We start from the raw sequence: 24,704 nt of genomic DNA, 5'->3' as shown, positions 1-24,704 counted from the left end.
AGCAGACTGATTGGGGGTTGGGACGGAGGCGCACCTGGGTGTGCAATGGGGCGTGCTTTGAAGTGAAAAACGTGAACAGGGATTGTGTAGCTCTCCTCATACCGCACCAAATAATTTAACATTTGTAACGTTTTATTATTAAAATACCTTTTCCCTTGATAATACCAAAGAGACACAGCAGGAAGTCCTGACTCATGCGTGGCGTGCACAATCCTGGGTGGATGTCAGGCAGGCCGGGGGCGGGACGTCAAGACACACCGGAAGCCCAGGCGGGAGCCTACCCAGCAGTGGGATGTGTGGGCAGGAGGAGAAGGGCGGCTGGCGCTAGCGGGGCTCCCGTGAGGTGAGAGAGCCCGCACCAAAGGAAGAGACCACCGCCGCCTGCAACGAGCCCTCGCATGGAGAGCTGGAGACGAGTACCGGTGAGTGGGGGCCTTTGCTGAGCTGTGAGGGCAGGGGGCATGTGTCTGTGCGCGTGCGGCGGCGGGGGGCTCTGTATGTGTGTGAGCGTGCTTGTGTGTATGTGTCTTGGAGTCTGTGTGTATGCGTGTGTGTATGCATGTGTGTGTGTTTAAAAGAGGCCAATGACTGTGGGGGGGAGGGGGTGTGTGTGAGCAAGCGAGTGTCTGTCTGTGTGTGTATGCATACGCATGTTGCTGAGAATATGGATGGAGCCGACGTGCGCGTTCACGCAGGCAAATACAGCAGCAGAAGCGCGTGCCACCCTCCTGTCCCTAATTCCCCCGAGAGGGACGGCTATACGTCTCTAGCTGGACGCATCCTTCGGATGCTACTCCAGTGAGACCTAAAAAGGATATCCTATATGTAACCACTGCATTCACCACCGCACTCAGATTGTGGTATAACGCAGTGTTCCTGACAGCAAAGCCACCACCACGTGCAACATCAGGGACACAATCCTCATACCTTGTTGCCAACAGTAATGGCACAGGATTGCCACATAATTATGAGCAGAGCTTTCATCTCAACTGACTTTCTGTCTGGGACTGCCATTGAAACAATGGTCCTGGATAGAAAATCTTGAGAAATTTTAGTCAGTGCATGGGGAACATTAGTTGGGGTAGTCTTGGAGTTGAACACCCCATGGGAATCACATAGATAATATAACTTTCACTGTGCTATCGTTACAGAAATTGTTTTGGGGGAAACCCCGTCACTGAGGCAAGGAAATAGCTCCAGATTTGGCAAAGCTAATGCTCACATCAGTAGTTTCGCACCAATTCCCATATTGCTACCAAAATTAGGAGATTACCATGACAATATCGGACATATTTACCCTGAAATGAGTTTCTCATGCATCATGGGATTCGCTTTGGGTTGAAAAAGGTGGAAGAAAGACAAGACATGTTATACTAAGGCCGCATGGCGGAAGTTCGGTCTCCTATGTTATACCTGGAGACAGGCCTCATGCTGGGAGTTGTATCTCAGCCTGCCTGGAGCCTTCGTATGTTTGGAACTGCCATAGTTTCATGGAGGGTCCCAAACAGATATTCTGGCAGCAGGAATGTAATAGGAAGGGCTGACTATAATAGGACGGCCCCCCGATGGCATTCTCGTCAGTACCAGTACTACTAAGGGAGTGTCCCTGATCACAGAGCTATTAACAGCTTGTTATCTGGATTACCACTTCCCACCACACTCTAATAAAAGCGGGGAATTAAAAGGGGAGCAAATGTGAAATCGGCCACGTTTGGGTAATGTCCTATTACCACCCACCTCCTGAGTACTTACTATACATATTTAGGCGCAAGGAGTTCCATTATTTAAAAAAATGGCTTTGTACCTCTTTCATCTCTTTCATAAACGTTGACGTATTTGTTTCTATGTCATCATCCATTCCAATTCTAGTGAAAATCTGCTCAGCAATTCTGAAAGATGAATATTCTGCTGGAACGTAAGATCCTGCAAAAAATTTAGAGAGTCTCATTTTCATATGTTCATGAATAATAGCAGTTTGCACCTTGCAGCCAACCACCACTCTGTGCCTTTAAACAAAACACAGTCAAAACTTGAGAATTATTGTTTTATAAATGACATTTAACATAACTATGACATAACACACTACATGTCATTAGTAATATCATCAACGATGTTATTTAATATGTCATGTGTAATGTAATATGTGAGGTCCTGAGCAATGCATAATGGAGGCGCAAAGTATGGTTAGTTTACCGCCCATGCGCTATGATTTCAGTATTTTATGCTCTGGCAGTGCAGCTGTCATCAGACAATTATTTGAGAATCACCAGGAGAGGGGCCTTGGCTATGTGTACATGTTGGGAGTCCGGAGTACAAGTTTTAATTAGACATAAGTTCTGTGCTTCCACAAAAAATGTGCTTGCCCTCCACGCAGCTGTTATCATTCTGTTTATTTGTCCATCTGCCTGAGATTTAACTTTCAGGGACACACACATGACATTATAATGCTATTAATGAATCTTAAACAACTAGATAATTTACATTGTTTTTCTCTGGCAACAGCATGGTTTGGAGGAGGGCAGTCATTAACCTACATCTATTTTTTCATCAGGATTGACAGGGTTACTGTCACTTTACCTAATGTGATCAATAAAAAGAAGCTTTCAGAGTCCTACTGAGAGAGGGACTTAAGGCTCCATCTACATGTTGGTCCTTCTGAGTAAAGGATTTGATTAGGCCAAATTTGTGTGCTTTCGTTAAGTGGGCCTCATATATGAAAAGTGTTGGATTGCTGTGGGAAAACAGCAATGCAACACGTTCCATAGCACCATCCGTGCAACACAATGGACTGTCCAGTGCTCAATGTCGCAAGGATTTACAGATACGTCAGTAATCCTGACGTACCTGTAGCCACCAAAAAAAGAAACATTGCTGGAGTGTGTCTAAAAACAGATGCAACTCCAGCAATGTGTCATTTGTTATGCGGCAAGCCCCATGTGAAAGTGCAGTAAAATCTCATAGATTTCAGTGCGTCACTTCTTTGAGGCTTTTCTGCGTCAGAAAGCCCACCCTGCATACATTATACCTGTAGCAGGTATAATGTAGCGCAGGGTTTACAAAGTGACACATATGCATAGGTGGGTCACTTTGTACAAATGGCACATTTTTTTCGCCATCGCAGCCTCACAAAAACTGTTGCAACTGCAGCGTAAGGTCCTCATAAATAAGGCCCAGCATGTGTTGCAATTTTGGGCTTGTGGCGAAGTATATACTTACTGCAGCAGGACTGAGTTGGGCTTTGGTGGCAGGCCAATGATCATGGCTATAGGCAGAATCTCTTTTTCAATCAAATGTAATGATACAGGCACTAGGCCTGATGTATTTATAGTGAAAAACATATGTTAAAGTTGGTAAGCATTTAGGAGTTTTATTACTATTGTCTATGAAAAGCCTACATATAGGTTTATGTTTGCATGGAATCTCACAGATTACCGTGATGGGCAAAGGTTTTTACGTTGGCCACCCACTATGACAATCCCTGGGGGGGTTTCTCTGTGATGATTCTTGCTGGCTCTTTTAAGAGAGGAGTATGCCTGATTGTTACCAGTTTATGAGCACTTGAATAGGCCAGTGTTAAGTAAGATGAAAAGCCAATTGTAAAGGTCAAAGACTCCATCAGTTCATTGGGAAAAGTCAAGGCACATTTTAAAGGTTTTATATGTATATTATGAAATGTTATAACATTGTCAGTAGACCTGACCTACTTATTGTGAAAAGCATGAGTTAAAGACCGTTAGGCTTTTAAGGATAGATTGTTATTACACTGTGCAAAAGCTTGTAGGTAGGTATTTTGTTACATGGAATTTCACAGATTTCCATAGTAGGCATGTCTTTTAGTATTGGTGACCCACCTAAAAAACTTTGTGAATAGAAGATGAGAGCTACAATAATCATTGTTAGGCTCTCTTAGAAGAGATAATATTTTTCTTTGCCAACTGTAATTTTGTATACTTTTGTACTCTTAACACTGTATGCAGTATTTTTGCCAAGACAAAACTTTACGCCCAGTACAATGGCCTTGAGTTGTTTTTGTGACAGGCCCATGAGAAAGGCATGATGTATGCCTGATTGTTTGTTATGAAAAGCTACGATAAAGGTAGTAGGCCTGACATATTGATTATAAAAAGCCAATTCAATGTTAATTATGATTTGGAACTCCAGAGAGTGCCACGTAAAAATACAAAAGATACAAACAACAAAGCCTACAACTATTAATAAAAAAGGCTGAAATACATTCCAAGGCTCACAATATTAGGCGTCTAACAATTGATTGTATACAGAGTACATAGCAGAAATAATCAAGATAAAAACATCATCCACAAATAATAAAGATTCTTAACTTGTAAAGTGCAAGTGTGCTAAGGAATATTGAGATAGATACAAATCCTGACTAGCATGCAAAATACAGTGGGAACAATTGTGTAATTCTAATACAGTACGTACAAATAAATCAGTGCAATCAGCTCTAGGCATTATTAATACTATGACAACATTGAAAATGCGGTTCTTATTTCCCTTGGAATCTACATATTTATTTAGGGATTTTCCCTAATAGACCATATGCAGCATGCCCAAAGCTAAAAACAGAATGGTAATCCAATGCAAAAAATGTTTTAGAATTGTTTTAAAAAAGACAACATTTTAAAGCATGCTGATTTGGAAGGAGGAGCCAAAAGACAAGTCCAGGTCTCTGCTGCCGAAGTAATATTGTACTGTAAGAACACTGGTCTTAACAACCTGCATCGTATTGGCTGTAATGAGGGACAGACAAATAACACATGATTTAGATTTTGCACCTGGTTTCCACATAGGTCACAGAGCCTATTTTCTCTAGCTAGAACTTCCCATGCTCATTTTTTTTTTTTAATATATTTTTATTGCAGGAATTAGTGAAAATTACATATCAGACCAGCAAAATAAGCCCAATCAGAAACAATTGAGTATTTTCCATAGTCCCCTGGTCAACGACAAGAGTACACAGCCATTCAGCCCACAACCCGAGGGCCGGGCGGCGAACACCAAAGGGGATCTGGTATCAGGTCGAAGCTGGTCCGGATGATCTAAAGGTCTTCATCTGCTTTTCTAAATCATCCTACAAAAATTGAAAGAAACCCTCCCCATCAAACTAGTAGTTCTACAGGTACCCCCCCTAACCCCCGCCATCAGTGTGTGTGGTAGTGTATGTAGGAAAGCCTATGTGAAGTACCCCGGAGTAGCCAAGAGACATCTGAAATAAAGTTATCTATCGGGACTCGGGACGTGTCGCATCCTCACTCTTGGAATCGCTGGAAGCACAATCGTCTCTGAGGGCCTGCACTAACGTCTCCCATTCCAGTGCCGATTCTAGCGCTCTTTCGTTTTGCTGTCGCCTAGCCAATTGGTATCGCAGCGTACTCTCATCCGCCGCCCATTTCAACAGTTCGCCGCGCCACCTAACCTCTGTCGGACCAGACCGTGCCTTCCAATTCCTGGTTACCTCACGTTTAGCGAGGAGAAGCCCCAGATCAATAAATTTGCTTGAGATTTTATTCTTGGGGGTATGCGGGAACCAGTGTAGGAGCCCCACCGCTGCATCGACCGACAAGGACCTCCCCGTCACCCTATTCAGGGTGTCTCCTACTCCAAGCCAATAGGAGGACAGTGCCGGGCAAGACCACAGCATATGGAGGAGATCCGCCTCAGACGCCCGGCATCTGGGGGACTCTGCAGAGTCCGCGGCAAAGTACTGTTGGATCTTCGCCGGGGTCAAATAGGCCCTGTGGAGCACGTAGAAGTGGACCAGTTGGAAGCGGGCATGGCGCGTGCCCTTCCAGGCCCGCCTCATGAGTTGTGACCAGGTCGTTTCTGGTATCTCCTTCCCTATGTCCGCCTCCCATCGGGTTCGTAAAGTGGTGAGGGGGGGCAACCCCTTGCCAATCAATCTGCTATACAGGCATGTGACCGTCTTGACCGTCCCCGCGGACATCATGACGTATTGGCACACCGGGGATGTAGGCGGTTCCTCCAGCCCGCTTTTCCAGTGTGTTTGTATCGCTCGGACCAGAGCCGCGTGCAAAAGGAAATCACCCCGAGGAACGTCAAAGCGGTCTATGATCTCTTGGAAGGGCAATAACGCCCCGTCCTCGTAAAGGTCCCCCACCAGCTGCAGTCCCGCGTCCTCCCAGAGCCCCAGGCGCGACCAGTCTCCCCCGTGAGGGAGGGCCGTCAACATACTCAGTGGTATCTCAGGTGCATAGGGCAACCTCAGCTGTCCCCGGGCGTGGGCTCGATTCCAACACAAACGAATGGTCTTTTCCTCGAGCGTCAGGTCCTGCAAGGCCAGACGTTGCCGGAGTGTGATGAAGGAGATAACATGCCTAGGCATCCCCGTACCTCTCCCAGTCTCCGGGCCGCGAAATTCTCTCGTGACCTCCTGGGTGAAGGTCTGGAGCTGCGCCGCCAAATAGTATTTCTCGAAATCCGGCACCGCCAGGCCACCCTCAGTTTTTGGCCTCATCAGGGTCTTGAGAGCTACTCTCCGGCGGCCCAAACCCCAGAGGAATCCCACTACCATGGATCGCAATAAGCGAAAGGTGGCCGGCGGGATCCAAATCGGTAATCCCCGAAAGCAGTAGAGCAGCCGGGGGAGTGCCACTATTTTCAACAGGGCGATCCGCCCTGCCACCGAGAGCGGCAAGGTGGCCCAGAAGTCCATGCTACCGCGCAACGCGCGAGTGCAACGGGCTATATTCCCATCCAGGAGGTCAATCGGGTCGTGGTATATATAAACCCCTAGGTACTTGAAACAGTCAGGTTCCCACCTAATCCCCCCACTGACGTCCGGACTGGGCATTCCCCTGCGAACCGGGAACAGACAAGTTTTGGCCCAGTTGACCCGAAGGCCCGAGACCTCTCCGAAAGCTGTTAGCGCCGACGCGGCCCCCCTCAAGGCAGCAACCGGATCCTCCAGGAAGAGCAACAAGTCATCGGCATATAGCGAGACATGGTGCGAGCCAGAAGGCGTCCGCAAACCGTTGTAGTACACCCCGGACCGGAGAAGCAACGCCAGGGGCTCCACCGCGAGCGCGAAAAGCAGCGGGGACAGTGAGCACCCCTGTCTCGTGCCTCTCTCCACCGATATTGCGAGGAGATCAGTGGACCCGCTCTCCCCCTGGCCGAGGCCGAGGCATACAATACGGTGGTCCACCTGACAAAGCCCTCACCCAGACCGAATCGCAGCAAGACACTGCGTAGGTAGTCCCATTCCAGGCTATCAAAGGCCTTTTCCAGGTCTACTGAAAGAACCACCGGGCACGGGGCGTCTACATGCAAATCCCCCAGTAAGCGAAACAGCCTGCGAATGTTCATGGTTGTGTTCCGCTTGGGAATGAAACCAGCCTGGTCCTCGTGCACCAATGAGCGCATGTGCCCTAATAGCCTCGTAGCCAATATGCTGCTCAGGATCTTATAATCGACCGTCAGCATCGATAGAGGTCGGTAGGACGCCGGGTCAGCCGACTCTCTCCCAGGTTTAAGGAGGGGAACCACTAAAGCCTCACACATCGAGCTGGGGAGGCGGCCCAACCGCTTCGCCTCTCTGTATACTACTAGTAGCCGAGGCGCCAGGAGGTCAGCGTAAGCGGAGTAAAATTCAATTGGGAGGCCGTCCTGGCCCGGGGTCTTGTTCCTCGCCATCCCTTTAATGGCACTGCGGATTTCACCCAGTTCAATATCGGAGCCCAGAGCCTTCGCCACGTCCGGCTCCAGCGCTTGCAGCTCCAGGGGTTGCAGGTATTCCCCAATCAGGTCGGGGTCCCTGGCAGAGCCACTGCGGTACAATTGTTCATAGTAGCGCAGGTAACAGCCCAAAATCTCCGGCTGAGTGTGTACTTCTGCACCCTCTGCCATGAGCATGGATGTCGTCAAAGATGTCTGGCGCGTAGGATTGGCCAGCCACGCCAACAATGCGCTCGACCTGTCCCCCTCCGCGAGCGACCTAGTAGTGTAGGCCTTATAGTCAAAGCAGCGCAGCCGCTCGACCGCCACCGCCACCGACTCCCTCGCCGCCGCTGTGCGCTCCTGGAGCTCCGGATGACCGGGGCGGCGGAGTTCCATCTCGCGGAGCTTCCGATCAGCCGTAGCCAGGTCATCAAGGATGACTCGCCGCATGCCCACTTTTTTAGAAATGCGGTAGCCTCTGACCACCACCTTAAAGGCGTCCCACTCCAACGCTCTCGATCCCGCAGTACCCCCGTTGGACGCGAAGTACTCCGAGATCCTGTCCCCCAACTCCGCCTTAAAAACTATGTCCTCTAGGATCTCCGGGCGCATTTTCCAGGTGGGCACAGCCGGGACCCTGGGAAACCAACGGAGGTCCATCAGGAGGGGGTTGTGGTCTGATATGGTCATGGCTAAATACTCAGAATGGACCGCAGCAGAAACCACCTCCGCCGATCCCAGAAACCCATCCAGCCGCACGTGCAACTCATTCAGGCAGGAGAAAAAGGAGTAGTCCCTAGTATCCTGGTGCTGTGCCCTCCAAACATCTGTGAGCCCCCAGTGCGACTGCCAGTCCTTCCGCCCCTTCGCCACCCGGCGGACCGGGGAGTCCGGGAGGGGGGGGTGCGAGCGGTCGACCTCTACGTCCACTACCGAGTTGAAATCGCCACCGAGGAGGAGGGTTCCCGAGAGGAAATGGGCCAACGAACCCGATAACCTGGAGAGGAAGGCAAGCTGGTCCACATTAGGCGCATAAATGCAGCAAATGTTCAAGTCCCTGCCCCCCAGAGTGCCCGAGAGTGCTACATAGCGACCCTCCGGGTCCACCAGCGACTTAGTAACCTGAAAGGGAACCCCAGCCCTGATCCAAACCAGTGCCCCTCTTGCATATGCTGAATACAAGGTATGGAAGACCTGCCCCCTCCACCTTCGCTGGAGTGCCGCCCCCTCCGCCTTGTTAAGATGAGTCTCCTGGAGCAGCGCTATCTGTACCCCTCTACGCACTAGATAAGCGTGAACCTTGTGTCGTCTAGACATAGTGTGAAGCCCTCGTACATTCCAAGTGATACATTTCACATTAGCAATATCAACCATTGTCCCATATTGTCCGTTCCGGGCCTCCCCACCTAGGCCCTAACCAAAAACTAGCGATAGTCAATGCAACACTGATGGCGGCCATTTTCCCCAACAAAGAAACAACAACTCCCATTCGAAACAAACCCTTGCCCACCCACCCCAGAACAGGACCCAAATACTGCCATCTAGTTCCCATCCAAACCATACTCCCAACAATCCCACAATCCCCGACTAATCCTGCGGTCGCCACCGCAGGAGGGCCTTAAGGGCAAGGTGCGGGCTGGGCGCCGGTAATGGGCCCTCGATTCTCGGACTACCGAGATCAAGTTGAACCCAGATCAAAACGCTATAGCCTAGCCGGGGTTCCCCCTCCCCCCTCCACCAGGGCCTGTGATCACTCGCCTTCCCTCACCACCCCCGCCGCACACCCCCACCCAAATGGAAGTAGCTCACCCCGTCACCCCTGTCCATCCAGCATGCTCTCAGCCAAGCCCGGAGTAACCACCGGCAAGTGGACACTAGCGGTTTCTGACTCTTCCGTGTCCGTCCGGGCCCCTTCGTCTCCAAGTCCCGATTCCTCGATAATGGGGCCACTGTGCGAACCAGATAAAGTAGACACCATCTCCAGCACTCCCCTCCGCTCCGCCAATGTCTCCACAGTCGAAGGCCTGCCCGGCTTGCCGCGGCGGCTACGAAGTCTTTTGGAGCGACGTTGTTGCCCAGGTTCCACTGCCAGTTGGGACGACGAGCCAAAACCATCCTTGCCAGCTCTATAGAGTTCAAGCCAGTTGCAGACGACCTCCGGGGTATCGAAGAACTGGGTTTTGTCGTCTACGATAATGCGGAGCCGTGCAGGAAAGAGGAGCGAGTATTGGATGCCCTCGCTCCGAAGTTCGCGCTTGATCGCCAAAAAGGAAGCCCGTTTGCGCTGGGTCTCATATGTATAGTCCAGGAAAATGTTCACCTGGCTATTCTCGACCTGATAAGGGCCGTTGTGTCTGGCGGCATTGAGGATGAGGTCTCTGTCCCGAAAGTGTAGCAAACGCGCCACCACCGGTCGCGGGGTGCGGCCCGGTTGCGGCGGCCTCGCCGGCACTCTATGCGCCCGTTCCAGGGTGTAGAAGGAGGACAGGCCCTCTGGGGCTATTGTGTCCCGGAGCCAAGCTTCCAAGTAGGCCACCATGTCGCCATCCTCAATCTTTTCCGGCAGGCCCACCACCCGAATGTTGTTCCGTCTATTGCGTCCTTCGGCATCCTCCGTCTCTCCAAGGCCTCAATCCGGGACAGGGCATCCTTCACTGTCGCGGCCAGGGTCCTCTGTGCCGGCTCCAAGACCTTCACTGAGCTCTCCACCTCCTTGACCCTATCCGAGAGCTTACCGTGGTCCGCCCTGAGAAGGCCCTAACTCGTCGCGACCTGGGCGATGTCTTGCTGTAAGGCCGAGCGCGTGGTTGCGATCGCCTCCAGGACCCGGTCAAATTGTTGCTGCAGATGGGGACCACCAGATCTCTCCGGGTCTCCTCGGTCATCCTTATCCGGCGCCTCCGTATCCTAGGCGGCTGGAGTAGTCCCCTTGGCCCCTTTCGGTTTTCCCATGGCGGTGAAGCCCCGTGGAGGAAAGTTCGTCAAAGGTACCACCGAGTGCTGGCGTCGTCCAAGTCGCCCCTGGCACGCAGTTGTTGTGGCGAGGGTCGCCGATCGTCGTCTCCAGGGCCCGCTGCTTTTCCGAGACCTCGGGCCGTGCCACCGCTGTGTCGTCGGAGGCCAATGAGGAGGAGGCGGGGACGACTGGCGCCAGGCCGGACAGGCCCGCCAGGCCAAAGAGGATCCGGGATGAGTGTCACCAATATTGCTTGAGACTCTGCGGCGCCAGGGCACTGTGCCGCCCATCGGGTTCAGCCACTCGGTGGGGGTAGCCGGGAGCGGCTTGCGGGGGCCGTCTTCATGAACTGGGCCGCCGGCCTTTCATGTCCTGGATCCGACCAGAATTCAACCAGCCGTCTGTCTGGGGACGGTCGCCGTGTCCGGACCCTTCTTAGTTGGCATCCAGATTAACGTGCCACTGGGTGAAAGGATTAGAGCGGATGCTCTGTGTCCAGCTATGCCTCCACGGGTCCAGGGTCCCGGCCAAGAAATCGGGGAGGCCCGAGCGCCATCTTGGGTCTCACTCCGCGAACCCCTGAACTTCGGTTTTTCGTCGGAGCCACCGGTTTTCAAATATCACCGGGCGGCCCAACAGGTCCCCACCGGTTCACCCATCGGTTTGCGGGGGTCCGGGTGCCCCGCGGACTCCGATCTACAGGATCAATGTGGGTTCAGTCCCGGAGCCGAGCTCTCAGGCGACCATCGCCATCGGCGTCCAAGCCACGCCCCAACTTCCCATGCTCATGTTATAATTCAGCCTAAATAGCAGGATGGTTTTACGTACTTCACAGGGGAGGTTCCATAAACGTAAGTTTGAGGTTTTTTACACATGCTCCTCTCCACAAATATGTTATTCCTAGAGAGCCGGGAACACAGTACAATATCTCTTTTATGACTAACATCGTAAATTTGCTTTTTTTAATTAGTGTTTTCAAGGCCTGCTTTGGTAGGGTACCTGCATCAACTTGCCCTATACCAAACATGGCTACTGCCTTCTCATATTTTCTAAAAACATCACTTTTTTCCCCTCAAACAAGAGAAGATTTTGTATTTTAGGGTAGTCTGTCTGGAACTCACATCACAATTTAATATAGTAATCCCCCACCTTAGACTTGCTACCATAGCCAACATGTTAGTTGAAAGAAGCCCGAATTCCAGCCGGAGGGCCGCTGGAGAAGCAACATGATCCAAGTTACATATTTGGCATCAAATGCACCCTTCCTCCTTCTAAGAGAAATCCCAATGCTTCTCATCCACTGATTAGCAAGCATAGCTAATTGAGGGCTGACTTTTAGTCTGATATACTGCTAAAACATGGGCAAAATGTCTTTGACCGTAACATTTATATAACCAGCCAAGTGTAAAGGCATGAGATATTGTCTTACTTTTACAATGACTGATATGATCACTGCTAACTCATTTTGGAAACATCCATTACAACGCTGTCATTACAGCGACCTACCTTTACAACGCAACTATTACAAAGCAACTGCCTTTACATCGCATACAATAACAATGCATGCCATTACAATGCATGTCACTACAAGGCTTGCCATTACAACGCATACCATTACAACACAAGCCATTACAACTCATTATAAGGTAAGTAATGAAGATTGTTTAAGTATAAGAGTGGGTATGGGTTATGGGGTACATGGGAATAGTAATGTTTACCCCTCCACTATCCAACACTTTCCCTACTGTTGCACACACTGGAGTGGGAATAGTAATTTTTACCACTACACTATCCAACGCTTAGTAATTTTTACTAATACACTATCCAGCACTTACCCTACCAATGTAGTCACTGGAGTGGGAATAGTAATTTTTACCCTTAATCTATTCAACCCTTACCCGACTGTTGCCCTAAAAGTATTGTGTATTGTAATGATATGCTTTGTAATGGTAGTTTTAAAAAATGTGTAGTAATGGCATGCGTTGTAAAATCATGCAATGTAATGGTAGTTGCAATGTAAAAACTGCGTTGTAAAAGCATGCGTTGTAATTTCATGCTTTGTAACGTCATATATTCACACAGTTACCTGAGGAAATTCTACCTAAATACAGGTATTACCTCACTGCTTCCAACTTATCTTTTTCCAAAAACCAGTGCAAATTTTTCCTGACCCTACATCCCGGGACCTAAAGACCATAATTTTACTCTTTGATGTTTATTTTTTTTAAAAATTGGCAGCATAGGTACTTAATTCATTAAGACGCCTTTATAGGTCCATTGGAGTTAAGTCTAACATAATGGCATCATCTGCATACAGTAGGCAACCAAGTTTCAATATTCCTGGCTTTGGTGGGTCCCTCTTGCACTGGCCCACCCTACTAGGCAAGTCATTGATATACAGGGAACAGGAAGAGGTGCTAATAAGCACCCTTGCTTCAGACCATTATGAATTTTCACTTTGCTCGACCGACCCTGATTCCCTCCCATCAAGACCTGAGTCTAAGTAGAAGAAAGAAATCCAATTACTAGCCCGAGCAAATGTGCAGGGATTCTAATTACAGCCAATTTTCTCCCCAGCGTCCCTCGGTCAACCCTGTCGACCGCTGTGGAGAAGTCTATAAAGGCAGCACATAAGGCCATGTCCTTGCCTAGTGGGTATTTTTCAATCAAGGTTTACAAAGCTGTGATATTATCTAAAGTACCACAATGTTTACAAAAAACAGCTTGCTCTGAAGGGAGGAGATCATTGCCAAAAGCCCAATTTTGGTGGTGTAAAAGTATACTCTTGGCAAAAAAATTCAGATAGCATCCAGTAATGTGATCTGCCTAAAATTTGCAACAAGTGGTTGTGGGACTCTTTTTATATAGAGGTACCACTATACTTCCTTGCCAAGAATGCAGAATAGTCCCATATACATAGCAGTTGAAACACTGGTTGGAAAAAGGAGGACCATATGGAGATATCTTGCTTAATAAGGGACATAGTGAGATCGTCCGGGCCCATCGCCCCATACCTTACTCCGCAATAAAACATTCTATATCCTCACTATGGGGAAGGCCATATACCTTCCCTAAAAAAAACTCATCCATTGATTCCACAAGAAACCTATCCCAGGAATTTGATGCACTAGTCACCTGAAAGTGCAACCTCTCTCAATTTAATCCATTTTTGATTTTCCACTCCTCTGCATTCAGACGCCTGCAATCTTGTTCTTACCTCCTTTGATCGATTAATTTCCCTTTGTCTTGTAAATGATGGCTGCTTAAATTGTTCCCTTACTCAGGAGTTCCATTCCCGGTTTAACTTTTTCACCTCTCCAGCAATAACTACCAGAGGGTTTGCGTCTTTCTCTAGTTTCTTACTCCCACATAAACTAAATAAAGAAATATGCTTCTTGAACCAAGCAAGAGGATTTTCTTGTGTGGGAGCAGAACTTGCCTTTTTAACCACTCCCACCAAGTTTATCACATTTTTATTTGACCAAAAGGTATGCCGATTTGTTTTATTATACACAATGGTATAATTTCTAGGGGCCCGATTCACAGAACTGACTTAAAACAAAATCCTAAACTTACTACTTTTGGTATTCACAGAAGTTAGGATTCTGTCTTAAGTCTGTCTTAAGACAAACTTAAGACAAAATCCTAACTTCTGTGAATACCAAAAGTAGTAAGTTTAGGATTTTGTCTTAAGTTAGTTCTGTGAATCGGGCCCTAGGATTCCAAGTCTCAAGTATCTTAAGTTCAAGACTGAAATCCAAAGAGACAATACTATGATCGCTCAAATTTGTCTTCGGTACCTTAAACTGTGTACTTGCTCCAAATAATTGGTAGGATATCACGATTTAATAAATTAGTGACTGCCCCCGAGAGGAGCTAGAAGTAAAAGAAGCAGAAGAATCCTCTTGGGATCTCATATTTAGAGAAAGAAGACTGTTGGTACTTAAACAATCAATAAAAAGTAATCCTCGCCTGTCTGATCTAATATGTCCTGGCAGGGTTATCTCAGAATACTCCATACATCTTCCAACTCCCGATTCCCAAATGTAAACGAGGAACAATTCAAGATTTTGGCATTAAAGTCCCCCACTATGATGATCAATGTGCATTCTTCATGAACACTAATATTGAATATAAATTCGAACATGGAGTCAACTGGAGGGTCAGACGCTCTCCAGGGGGGGAATATACACATTTACCAGTAAAACAGTTGAGTACTGTCATCCTGCAGCAATACCCACGGCCAGCTTTAGACACATGCAGAGATTTGATGAATGGACAAAGACCACAGGATTCCAATTTATACTACCACTAAGTAAAATAGCTAAACCTCCGCTGGCATGACCTTTTGCTGGGGGTTTCGCTACAGAACAGAGAACATTCATTTCATAATTAAAATCTACACAACTCCTTGTTTCCTGTAAACAGATTATCAGTGGAAGGAAGGACATTAAGGAGCTTAATTTTGAGTTAGAGTGTCCTACACCTGCAATATTCTAGGACAACATTTTACCCAGGGGTCTACCTCTGCATCATAGGTGGTTTTGTATTTACTTTGGAAGCATTCAAAGAACCTGCTACCCAATGCCAGTGGGCCAATTCATCTCTGGCCTTTAATATTAATCATTCTTGCCCCTGTGAAACTATCAACTCAGATTATCATTTCCTTCGGTGTACATCTCTGCCTGAACTCCAAGAGTCTTCCCTGCAAGAGTCTAACTGCTCAACAACCGGTTCCTCATACAGTGAAGAAGTCAATCCCCTTTTTCCTAAAATGATCCGTATTAGCCTAGATCAGCGTTACAATGATCCTGGAAGTAACTGTTACTCTTTCAAGGGACTAAAAACACCTGATCAATATCTCTACTCACTACCAGTCTCAGATTCCCGATATCAGACAGTAACTGTAGAAGAAAGCTCCTTTTAAATGGACCCACGTCCCTATCAAACAAAGAAACGAAGGTCAGGGTGTTAGATACTTGTCCAGACTCAAGTCCTCAGCTAGCTTACTTCTCTGCCTTTGCTGAGCCCCCGGTTTAAAAATCTGTACTGGTGAAGAGGAAGAGGAGGAAGCAGCCCCCTCATTAAAGACCATCTCATGCTTGAAATCAATCCGTGCAGGGAAAAATTCTACATAAGAGAGGGCCATCGTCTGCCTAATGCTACTGCTCTCCTTTTATGATTGGGGGGACGGGAGGTTTTATTTCAAGATACCCTGACTCGGGTGTAGCCTCAGGCCCAACTGTCTTCGACTCTTTAAGCTTTTGTGGCAGTGAAATAGGGACATGCTCATCTGGGGCATTTGGGAACTGCCATTTTTTTTATTACGCTTCACACTTCTCCGAGTGATAACAAAGGCTTGGGGCAGTTTATTTAATGAAAGATGGACACATTTGCGCTGTGCCTGAGTTCAGACCCAGCTGTCATTGTTGTTTCTACCAATTCAGAGTTGTCTCCAAACACAATGTTATGTTATGTTATTAAAATTTCTATAGCGCACAGCTGCCCCAGCAAAGGGGCGTCCCGGTGCTTTTAGACTAACAGAGGAACTCCGGCTGCAATGTCAGAGGCAGAGTAGTACAGCAGACTGGTGCATGTTACAGAATCAGGGTCTGATAGGAAACAGATGGGTTTTTATCGCCTTCCTAAAGGGAAGAAGATGATCCAGGGCACGGATGTGAGCTGGTAGAGAGCTCCAGAGTTTTGCTGCTGGAACCCGGAAGGAACGGCCTCCGGCTCTTGATCGTTAAAAGCGCGGAACTTCCACCAGATTTTGCCCTGAAGACCTCAATGAGCGAGAAGGCGCATAAGATGTCAGCAGATGCTCAAGGATTTGGGGGGAGGTCTGTTTGAGAATCTTAAAGGATAGGCACAAGGTCTTGAATTCTATCCTTTGCGCTACAGGGAGCCAATGTAGCTTCCGGATGGTATCTCTCGCTGAGCAGAATCCAGGGAGGCCTACTAATACTCTGGCTGCGGCGTATTGAACGTGCTGCAGCCGAGCTACTTCAGCTAGGTTGGCCCCCAGCAGAAGTGAGCTGGCATAATCCAGCCGTGATAGTACCGTGGCTTGGATGATGAGTTGTCTGGTTGGGGCATCGAAGAATTTCAGAATGGGCCTGATTCCGCGAAGAATGCCAAAACACTTGGCCGCAACTTTTTTAGTGTGTCCAGCGAGACTGAGGGAGGGGTCTAGCCTGACACCCAGATTTTTTACCTCGTACACTGGAACGGGAGCCTGGCCCAGAGTCGCGGGCAACCACTGAACTCCCCATAGGTTAGTGTGTTTACCTACGATCATGACCTCGGTTTTGTTGGCATTGAGCTGGAGGCAGTTAGCTGTCATCCAACTAGCCACTGCCGCCAGGCCCTCCCTGAACCTGGAGGCCTCCGGGTCAGAGCCCTCTGAGAGCGTAACCGCCAGCTGCGTATCGTCAGCATAAGAGACCATAGTCATGCCCCAATGCTTGGCGACCGCAGCTGGCGGCTGCACATACAGATTGAACAGCTTGAGGCTAAGGGCAGACCCCTGAGGCACACCCTGTTCAATAGGATAAGCCTGTGATTTGTATGGAGGAGTGGGGACCCTGAATGATCTTCCAGAAAGGAAAGACCTGAACCACTCAAGGGCATGATCAGTGACCCCTGATTCCTCCAGACGCCGGAGCAGCACTGCGTGTGAGACCGTGTTAAACGCGGCACTTAGTAACACCAGTGCCATAGTCTGACCAGAGTCCAACACCCAGCGTAGATGTTCCGTCATAGCAAGGAGAGCAGTCTCGGTGCTATGACCAGCCCGGAACCCATTTTGTGAGGGGTCCAGGATGTTGGCAGTTAGAAGATGTTTAGAGAGCTCGTTGTTAGCATGTGCTTCTGCCACCTTGGCTGGCCAGGGAAGAAGGGAAATGGGCCGATAGTTTTCCAATTTCTTGGGATCTAAGGTGGGTTTCTTCAAGATCGGGGTGACATAGGCTTGTTTCCACTTAGCCGGAACAGTCCCAGAGGCAAAGGACAGGTTAATGAGCTGACGAAGAGGAGATACCAACGTTGCATCTCTAAATTGAGCGGGTCTAAGCGGGTCTGCAGGAGAGCCAGATTTTACTTTGGCTGTCAGCCTGTCACATTCTACCTCCGTGAGTTCAGGAAAGATGGTAAGACAGTTGTTATTGATAGCAAAGGAGCTGTGTTTTTCATTCACAGGGTAGGTGGTTGAGAATGAGCGATAGATAGTGCGCACCTTCTCGAGGACGAAAGTGGCGAGATCTTCGCAATGTGTGGTTGAACAAATCTCAGCTATAGGGGCTCTTTTGGCAGTGAGATCTTTAAGAACTTTAAAAATCAGTTTAGAAGGATTAGGGTTTGGTTTAAATTCAGTGGAATAATAGGCTGCACATGCTCTACAAATGGCTCTATGATAAGCTTTGACTTTGGCCAGATACTGCGTTTTCTTCTCACTGTTACATCCTTTCCGCCATTCTCTTTCTGCTTGTTTGCAGGACTTCTTCATAAGCAGCAAAGCATTGTCATACCAAGGGCTAGGCTCAAAAGTATGGCATTTACTCCAGGCAGCAGGGATCAGGGAGTCAAGGGCACGACTAACCCAATCACAAAAATGGTCATAGCCTGCTTCGGCATCGTTGAGTGGGCCAAGGGGATTCTCAGCGAGCAAGCAATGAAAGTCCTCAAGCTTTAATTTCCCCCAAGGGCGTTTAAATACAGCCCTGTTGATATTTTTAAAAGTGGGGTTCAAGGTTGGGAGGAATAGTTCTATCAGAAAATGATCGGACCATGCCACCGGAGTAGGTGGCTGGACCTTCATTCTAGCTAGGTTGGTGAATATAGGGTCTAAAATATGTCCGCCTACGTGAGTGGAGTGGGTGATAACTTGGGATAGCTGAAATGCCGCTACATCAGCTAGAGTGCTGCTGATGGTTGAAGAATTACAGAGGTCAAAGTGCATATTGAGGTCACCCACTATCGTAAAGTTGGCTGAGCCCAAGGCGAGAGAGCTGACTGTCTCAGGGAGCGCTTTCCTGAAAGCGGTATCGTTTCCCGGAGGTCTATAGATCAGTAGCCCGGAGCGGGTCAGATGGTGATTAATTGATATGCGAAAGTGAGCACTCTCGCAACCCTCCATCTCTAGAGCCTTCCAAGAACATGGGTAGCAGGACTTGACTACTGTTGCTATCCCTCCGCCTTCGGTATTGCGATTTCATGTAAAGACTGAATATTCAGGGGGGAAGGTTAAATTCAACTCAGCTAAAGTATCATCATGAAGCCAAGTTTCAGTCATAAAAAAGATGTTGGGGATTCGTCAATGATGAGCTCATGAATAGCAGAGTGGAGTTTTACCAATGATCCAATGTTAACATTTGATCTAACATTTAAATGCCAGATTTTAATGTCCTGTGAGCCTAATGGTGTTTGAAGGTCTTTAATAGGGATAGAGGCATCCCTATGCTACCACAGCAGTACTTAAAAGGGCCACACAGCGGATGGCGACCGGGTTGTTCACATTTCTGGGTATACTGCCTTATATCCAGCTACTTATCTCTCATGTAAGTTATAACCCCTTGGCTGGGAGGGGCAGCATCCCTGGCAAGAGGCGCAGAGCTGGCGCTGACGGCGTAGACGGGCTTACCTTAGGCGCACCTTCGGCGCCCATTCGGTCCGCCCGCTGCGCTCCCGCCACATGCCTGCTTATATAATACAATGAATAAACGTCGACCAACTAGATTGCCGACCAAGATGGCGGGTCAGTGTGTGCTGCAACCGGAAGTAGGTCTTTTCCGGTCTACCTCCTTGCTCTCAGACGGCCCTCCACACAAACAGCCACAAGACTGCGGTGGACCGGGGCCTAGAGCGTCGTGATGCAGGGGATTGCAATTATATACAGGTAGGTGCTCAGGGCGCAGTTTAAAAACACAGTGAAAACGTCAATAATATGCAATAATATGCAAAGGCAGTTTACTTGGTCCTTTGGAGAAAATGACAATGGTATGATAATGTGCCTACGAAGAAATGTATTGTAAGCAAAACACTTTCTGAGTACACTACAGCACGCAAGCAAAATGTGATACAAAAATGTTCGTTTAAAAAGATGTCAACTTTAAATGTAAACATGTAAAAATTGAGCGTTTGTGCACTGGCCCTCACGGGTCCCACTCCTTATCTGTAAGGAGACTTAAAAGCTTCAAACTATATATGTAAAGACATATCCTAAAATCTAAATTAAGAATATATATAATTGAAACCTAAAAATCTAAAAAATATTTCACTTTAATAACAAAGCATAAAGTAAGTCAAAGTGCATAAAAAGCCAATTGAAAAATATGCAATTAATATCTAAATCACAATAAAAATATGCTGAAATAAATTCTTGAAATTCCAAGAATGCTTTTAATGCTTCGAGAGTCATTAGAAACCATGATGTTCCGAGCTTCCGCAGATGATGTTTCCATTGGTGCCCCAGTCACAAGCTCCAAAGAACAAATGTGGTTGTGTCCAACCCAATCAGCAGACACTGAAGGTTTGACAGCCAGTCGTGCAGCCGCAGAGAAGGAGCCAAGATCCAAAAATGCAGGAGCCGAGGAATCCACATAAGACTCATAATATGCATTTAGCATCAACAGCAATCACATAGGCAATCTGTTGGAAAATGTCCTTTTCTGAAGGGTCACCTCAAACTTTTTGCCTTACTCCTCCTCTTTTTCTGACCTTCTTTTTGTTGGTTTTAGGGCTCTGGGTGCTTTACCACCGCTGACCAGTGCTAAAGTGCATGTGCTCCCTCCTCTAAATATCGTATGTTTGACTTACACCTGTTTGGCATATTTCATTAACTTGTAAGTCCCTTCTAAAGTGGCATATCATATAACCAGTGTCTTTACTTCACATAATACTCATGTGCTTGAAGCACTCATTGTGCCAGCCACCTAAGTCGCCTTTCAAACCTGTCTCAATCCTGCCACTGCAGTGCCTGTGTTTGCAGTTTACTGCCACTTCGACTTGGCATTTAAAACTAGTTGCCAAGCTTATATCTCCCCTTTTATTACACCTAAGTCACCTCTAAGGTAGGCCCTAGGTAACCCTGAGGGCAGAGTGCTTTGTAAATGAAAGGTAGGCCTTGCACTGGTATGTTTTGCATGTCCTAGTAGTGACAAACAGCCTATTTCATTTTTCACTACTGTGAGGCCTACTGCTCTCATAGGCTAGCATTAGGAATTCCTTAATACATTTGTAAACTGTAATTCCTGATCAGAGAAGAGTCGCTTTTTCATGTTTCAAATGTTTGGAATGGAAACGACAAATCCTTCATACTGGTAAATTTGGATTTAACATTACTGTTTTAGAAATGTCACTTTTAGAAAGTGTATAACACAAAAAACAGGGGGGTCTACCAGCTTAGTTATGTGGCTGCACTGTCAATCCGAGTTAACAGAATCTCGGGGTGGATAAGTCACATCAAGACACCTTATTTCAAAACAAGGTGAACACTATATGTATAGGAAAGACCAACACGGTACAGATCATTCATACATCGTTGACAAATCCAAAACAATTAGCAAAGGGTTACCACCAAATTGACTCAATGATCAGTCCTATCATATGGCCAAACCCCGGTGCAAATCAGGCTAGTCCCCTGATCATTGGGACTTCAAGCGCCGCACCATTAGTTGCTGGTCAAGGATTTGGTCCACCCATACAAACAGACCAACAATGATGGCTGATCTTTGATGGTAAAGTGAGAAACCGTGCAACAGAAAAAATAGTGACTTTAAAATAGGATGAAGTGTCCTCCTATTTCTAACTTAATTCTACGGACGAACCACACCTCCTAATTAAAAAGATAGAACAGTGCAAAAAAAGGACAGTCAACAAATATCTGTCTAATAACGGGCCAACATGTTTCTGACAAGCGGGTATTTTATCCCATGGCATTCGTCAGGGCCTCTGTTCTTACAATAGTTGCACTAAGTAGTGATGAAACAAAAGAAACACCACCACCATCAAAGTGAAAAAGTAGGATGTAAAAGGGTTGAGTACAATACAGCCTGTACCAACCAATGACATTAACCCTCCATGTCAGATAGGAAATACGAATTCTATGGAGGAAAATGCATAGTCATTATAAACTTACTATGTCAATCACCTATACAATGTGTTTCATCAAAAACAGTTTCAAAGAAAATATTGTATTTATGCTCACCCTTCATGGTAGGGAAATGGACCTCACCTCACCTGGACCTTGCTCAGGTTCTACGAGGCCCCGCACTACATAAATATAAGAGGTAAAACAGAAGTAGAGCACCCATAGAGCATAATTACACAGTCTATTCCAGTGACCAACGTTCCTGTCCATTAGATCCCCTTACATATAGGGACAACATGTGAGGAGACTCTAGTAACTGAAATATGTGTGCCCAGCCCCTTGGACTCCCAGGTCTACCTTCCAACACAAATATATCCTCATAGAGGTTAATTATCTATTCATAGTGGGACTACTACTGAGTTGCAGACTCTAACAACAACATTCTTTCTGGCTGTGTTATCCATACTGAGCTTCCTGTGGCTCCTCATACAATGAATCAGCTATAGACTCACCTATCCGTCGGTACCTCAAAGCTCACATCTGAGTCTTGGGGGAGGCACCGACCTGTAGATGGTCTCTCCTTAAATATTTAACTCGGGGTTTGTTGGTATTGTAACCCTCCGCCTCACTTGTCAGAATAGCAACAATAAATGGCAGTTCTTTACTCTCAAGAGCGATTATTATGCCATCCCTAGTGCTTATCTCTGCTAAATTGGTAGCAAATAACCAGAAAGCATTATTATTAACCCCGTTTGTTGTAAAGTTAAAAGCGCACTACTTTACACTCGAAATCTTGCGGGAATTTGCGCTCTAAACTACAGCATGAGGTCATCAGCACCACTTTGGTAGTTCGTATTATACAGTGATGATCGAGGGTCTAATACAGCTTCCGGTCATTCAACCAGCTCCGATCGATGGCAGTGATCCAATCAACGTGACCAATAATGTGATGCACTCGGCATTTGCGCTGGGTGTGTGTTGCAACCACTCGCATTAGGGACAGCGCTTTCCCAAATGCAAGGGACTTTGTCTCGTGTCGAGATCTCGCGAGATCTCTTATACTCTGAACTACACAATGACCTTATGTCGGCCATTGTGGTAGTTTAATTATAAATGACGCTTCTAGCAATGTTTAGCAACCCAGCTCTGTGGCTCACAGTCTTACAAATACGGTATTTGAACCCATAGGGTTTTAGGCATTGCTAAATATTTACATCCATACTACAAATGCCCACTCAATATGTATCCCCACAGCAAAGGGCACAAAATAAAGAGAGGGGCATCCTCTTGTAAAACCTGGTGGTACAGAATCCACTATTCCTGTGGTACATCTACACCTTTTTTAATGTAGAATGTCATGATAATGAGGTCACTAATAGTCATGACGGTATATGACACTATATCTCTTCACTTAGGTCTTCACTACGGTAATGAACCTAAAGCCACACCGCATTGATCTATGACATCTCTAATAGGTGGTAAAATGTATGTCTAAGTACATAGGAAGCGGGGGCTTATTCTGAGATCATGTTAGAGTACACTGATCCTCAAATGGATCCCTATTACAGAGTCCAGGGAATATCGTCGTTCAATCCGATGGTATCGGTCTGGAGCTTATAAATCCATTTTTGTTCCTTTAAGAAAAGGTAACTTGATACATTACTTATATGTCCAGGTATAAAAGGCTTCTCGAGGACTATCCATTGGAAGTCAGTCTCATTGTGTTGTTTCTCCAAGAAGTGTCTTGTGAGTTTTGTATGGGACTTCTTGCAGCAAAAAGATCTCTTGTGCTCTAACATTCTCGTGCGGACTTTTCGGGTTATCATACCCACATATCTAGTAGAGCAGCTGCATGTCAACATAGAGATTAAGTTATTGCTGTTGCAGTTGCTAACAGTGCACTGCACCCATGGTCTATTGGTACCAATGTCTATCTCACTTGTATGTTTTGTCTGGGGGCAAACAGAACAAGTGCTGCATGGGTGGTGCTCCACCCCCGGAGGGAGATTCCACAGGGTATCGCCAATTTTCTTCATGGTTTCTTTTGGGCGTGTGTGCACAAGCCGGTCCCGAATGTTGCTGGCCGGTTTAAATGCAAATAGGGGCTGCGCTTGTCCTTACTATGATTGAGAATGCGCCAGTGTCGCCTCCCGATTTTTTGAATACTGTTGCTCCTAGTATTAAAAGTACTCACAAAAGTGAGTCTTTCTAATGGTGGTTTTGGAGTAGGAGGTTCAAGGAGGGCTTCTCTGTTGTTATTCATTGCTCTTTTCCTTGACCTCTTGATCAATGAACTGGGATAGTGTATTTCCTTCAGTAGTGTGCACAGGTTACTGGCATGTGCTTCAAAGTCCTCCCTTTTTGAGCAGTTCCTTCGAACTCGAAGAAACTGCCCAGTAGATTTTGGCATAGGGACTTAGGATGATAGCTCTCGTAGAGGAGCAGAGAATTCCGCGCCATGGGTTTCCTATAAAGCTCACTCTGCAAGCCTGCCAGTGTGGCATAGATAGACAAATCCAAAAAGGCAATCCTCTATTTATGGGCCTCCATGGTGAATTTGAGATACTGGTTCTGACTGTTAAGCCACACCTGGAATTCTTTGACCGAATCTAAAGTACCTCTCCACACCATCAACACGTCGTCGATATAACGCTTCCACCACCTAATCGAGGTGTGGAAGGGGTTGGTGGGTGTCAGTACTTGTTGTTGCTGGAACTGATGAACGTATAGGTTCGCCAGACTTGGCGCAAAAACGCTGCCCATACTAGTACCTGATATCTGGAGAAAGATTTTGTCCTCATATTTAAAGTAGTTCATTGTCATGGCCAAGGTGGCTAAAGCCATTATGAACGGTACTGGTGTGATTGTCTCACAGATATTATCCCTCAGGATGGATGTTACAACTTCTAAAGTCTCATCCTGAGGGATAGAGGATAGAGGTGTACAAAGATTCTACATCGA

General features: G+C 47.1%; 1 protein-coding gene across 1 annotated transcript in view; it reads right to left on the bottom strand.

Annotated features, from left to right (window-relative positions):
• MSH4 (mutS homolog 4) overlaps positions 1-24,704 on the bottom strand; it is a 1,592,310-nt gene that overhangs the window by 464,306 nt on the left and 1,103,300 nt on the right. Inside the window, exon 17 of the mRNA XM_086925563.1 lies at positions 1,805-1,923. Within this exon, the coding sequence (XP_086781689.1) occupies positions 1,805-1,923 (119 nt within the window). The remainder of the gene's footprint in view (positions 1-1,804; positions 1,924-24,704) is intronic.

The sequence above is a fragment of the Lissotriton vulgaris genome, chromosome 1_1 (genome assembly GCF_964263255.1).
Source record: "Lissotriton vulgaris chromosome 1_1, aLisVul1.2, whole genome shotgun sequence".
Classification (NCBI taxonomy): Eukaryota; Metazoa; Chordata; class Amphibia; order Caudata; family Salamandridae; genus Lissotriton; species Lissotriton vulgaris.
This window is presented reverse-complemented; position numbering and strand designations above follow the sequence as displayed.